Below are 3,194 nucleotides of genomic sequence, written 5' to 3' on the forward strand. Positions count from 1 at the left end.
AGCTTTATGAAGCTCAAGTACCATATCTCTCAATTGCTTATCACGTTCTGATTTTTCATCTTGCCTCCTTGATAAATATTCCTTGCAATCATATAGCTCTACAGAAAGTTTGGCATTCTCCTCAGAGAATCGATTCCTTTCTTCTTCATGTTTTTGGTGGAAATCAGCTTCTTTTTTCATTTGCTCCAGCTCAGCTCTCACTACATGAAGATCTTCAGATAGCTCTGCTCTCTCATTTTCTAATTTTTTGACCAAGACCTTGAATTCATCAAGATCATTCATCGCTTTAACCTTTTCAGCCTTTATTTCATGCATTTCATCACTAAGTTGAGATATTTGACCATTAAGTTCATCAGTCAGCTGCCTTGTTCTCATAGCTTCTGTCTCAAGTTGTTCTTTTTCAACCATTGTAGAACATGTCTCCAGCTTATAACATTCAAATCTCTTGTAATCTGTTCTTTAGCTTTAATAGCTTCATCTAGAACAGGTCTCATTTCAGCCAATTCATTTCTTACAAGCTGATTTTCTTGTTCTGCCTTTGCCATATTCTTTGCATGCTCATCAAGCTTCGTTAAAAGATTGTGATTTTCATCGTTGAGACTTTGTTCTTGAGTTCTGAGTTTTTCTAACATTTCAATATAATTTTCTTCTCTGTCCTTGGCTCTCTTGATAAATCTTTCAACTTCAACTTCAAGACAAGCCTTACCTTCTTTGATTTCACCCACTGATTCCACTCGTACATTTTGTTCAGCTTCCTTGATTTTAGAAAAAGCGGCTTCTTTCTCTGCTTCAAGATCCTCTAATTTCTGTCGCAGAGTCTTAAAATCAAGTGGACATTGATTCCCATTCTTTGTCAAATGTTCCCCATCTGTTTGAGATATCTGGGGTTTCTCTTCCAACAAACCAGTTGCTTTTTCCAAGTCTTCAATGTAAGTCACTTTTGTCTCAGAATCACTGGCAACTGCAAGTGTACCTTTCTGTTCAATGGAATCATGAAGATTCTGCTGTGTAATTTCCAGGGTTTTGCTTTGCAGCTGGGATCTCAAGTCATCCGAGGTATTTGCCATTTCTAATTTCTCCTGTTCCAAGTCATGAGCCATCTGTCTCAATTGCTCTTGTTCTACAAGTAGTGAAGCGGGTTTTTCAGCTTCTTCACCGCATGCATAAAGTTTTGATAACTGACCTTCCTTCTCAAGAAAATTACCCTTCAGAAGAAAACTAGACTCTTCCAGACTTGCACTTCTACTTTCCGTCAGATGGTCAAGCGCATCCACAAAGGACTCGTCCATGCTCATATTCCTGTTCTTGTCACCTTTGAAGTGATGTAGGGTATCAACATGAGAAGGCTGTGAACTACAATTTTTTAAAAATGCAACAGGTATATCCTCACTACACTGTCCAGCTCCCCGTAGCTCTCCATGTTCATCATTTTTCAAGTCCAGAACTGGAGACCTGACTTCCTGCAAAACCCTAACCAAAACAAGGTGAGCTTATAAATGAATAAAGACATCCTCAGTGCCCAATATATAAGAAAATCAAAACAGCAAACGAGTTTATTTCATCCCCTGCAGCAACTTTGTCCTCCAAATGAGCTTTTTGGCTCTCTTAAGAGCCTTCAGAAAAATTTAGATTTACCTGTTCTAATTCATTTGCATTATCAAACTCAAGAATTGCAAGCTCAACATCGGTGCTCTCCAGAGTGTGTACTTGCTCTTGCAATTTAGGATCTCTGTATGGCATGCTATCTTCATCTTTTCCCAATTCAGAAAGTGAATTCCCTATACCACTGTGTTCAGGTGCAAGATCTCTAACAGCATAAACACTAATTGATTCCCCTTGTAAGGAAGGAGAGTCCATATCATTGGTGAAGCTTGAAGGAGAACTATGTACGGCTACATAAGCTTCCAATCCCTGCTCTACCAGCACTTCTCTACCTTTGGAACCTTCCTCCTCTTCCCATGAAGCAGACACAATTGAACCATCAGGCCTAGAGGGACAACTGTCATCCCTGGAAAGACCATCAACTACCAAATTAATATTCTCTGCTCCCCCAGACTGATCAACCACCAAATTAATATTCTCTGCACCCCCACGCTGATCAACTACCAAATTAATATTCTGTGCACCCCCAGACTGATCAACTACCAAATTATTATTCTCTGCACCCCCAGACTGCTCTCCCATGGCAATTTCTGTCTCCACAGCACTACAGGACTTCAAATTATCACTGGTGTCTGATAACATTGGTAATACTATATCACCTGGCTCAGAATTGGGTGTCTTCCCTGGATCTGAAGCATTTTGCCCAGATAACACATCGTCCCCAATTTAATGTCCTGCCGAGGAATGCATAATCCACCGCTTGCAGCGCCGATTATGAATTCTTGCCTGCGTGAAAAGCCCAGCCCAATCTAATATCCTACCAAGGAATGCATAATCCACCGATTCCAGCGAACCCTTTCCTTGAGAATTCATGCCTTCTGCTACAAGTACTCAGACTCAGAGAAAATAATTAACGGAGAAAATTTTTCAAAACACAGTATGCCTATGCCTATCTCAAACCTCTGATATTTCGAGAAGATGAAACTATTCGATGCCAAATGAAACGCCCAAACCGTTTGGGCAACCCTTTTGAATTAACGATCAACGACTGAAATTGTTGCAATCATCTAACATATAATCGTGTGGCTTACAAGATGACAGGTAAGCAGAGAGGGGAGTTGATTTCAGAGGGAACGCCTTACGGCGTAAATATAAGGTGCCTTATGGAGTAAATATAAAAAATTGTTTTATTTGTTTACCATTTATTTATATTTTTATTAATTTACCATACCTCTTTTACAAATATGGTATTTGGCCCATAGGATTCACTTAAATAAAACCTCTTTCTTAAGCCTTGATAAATAGAATGAGGGTTATGGACTAAATAAGAGGTTTTATTTATTTACCATACGTCTAGTTTATTTATATTTTTATTTATTTACCATACCCTTTGAGTAAGTATAAAAAAACGTTTTATTTATTTACCATACTTCCAGTTTACTTATATTTTCATTTGTTTACACCCTTGCATGTATATAAGGTGACTTATGGAGTAAATATAAAAAATGTTTTTTTTTATTTACCATACCTCTCATTTATTTATATTTTTATTAATTTACCATACCTCTTTTATAAATATGGTATTTGGCCCA

General features: G+C 38.0%; 1 protein-coding gene across 1 annotated transcript; it reads right to left on the reverse strand.

Annotated features, from left to right (window-relative positions):
- Positions 1-235: 235 nt before the first annotated feature.
- LOC149194161 (uncharacterized) lies at positions 236-2,528 on the reverse strand. The gene is made up of 2 exons (XM_089405052.1): positions 1,636-2,528; positions 236-1,460 (listed from the first exon to the last, which is right to left on the reverse strand). The coding sequence occupies exons 1-2, from the start codon at positions 2,242-2,244 to the stop codon at positions 372-374; spliced, it is 1,698 nt and encodes a 565-aa protein (XP_089261178.1). The 5' UTR covers positions 2,245-2,528; the 3' UTR covers positions 236-371.
- Positions 2,529-3,194: the final 666 nt, after the last annotated feature.

The sequence above is a fragment of the Pinus tabuliformis genome, chromosome 2_2 (assembly GCF_031772625.1).
Source record: "Pinus tabuliformis cultivar Carrire ecotype Pingquan chromosome 2_2, CPIR1, whole genome shotgun sequence".
NCBI lineage: Eukaryota > Viridiplantae > Streptophyta > Pinopsida > Pinales > Pinaceae > Pinus > Pinus tabuliformis.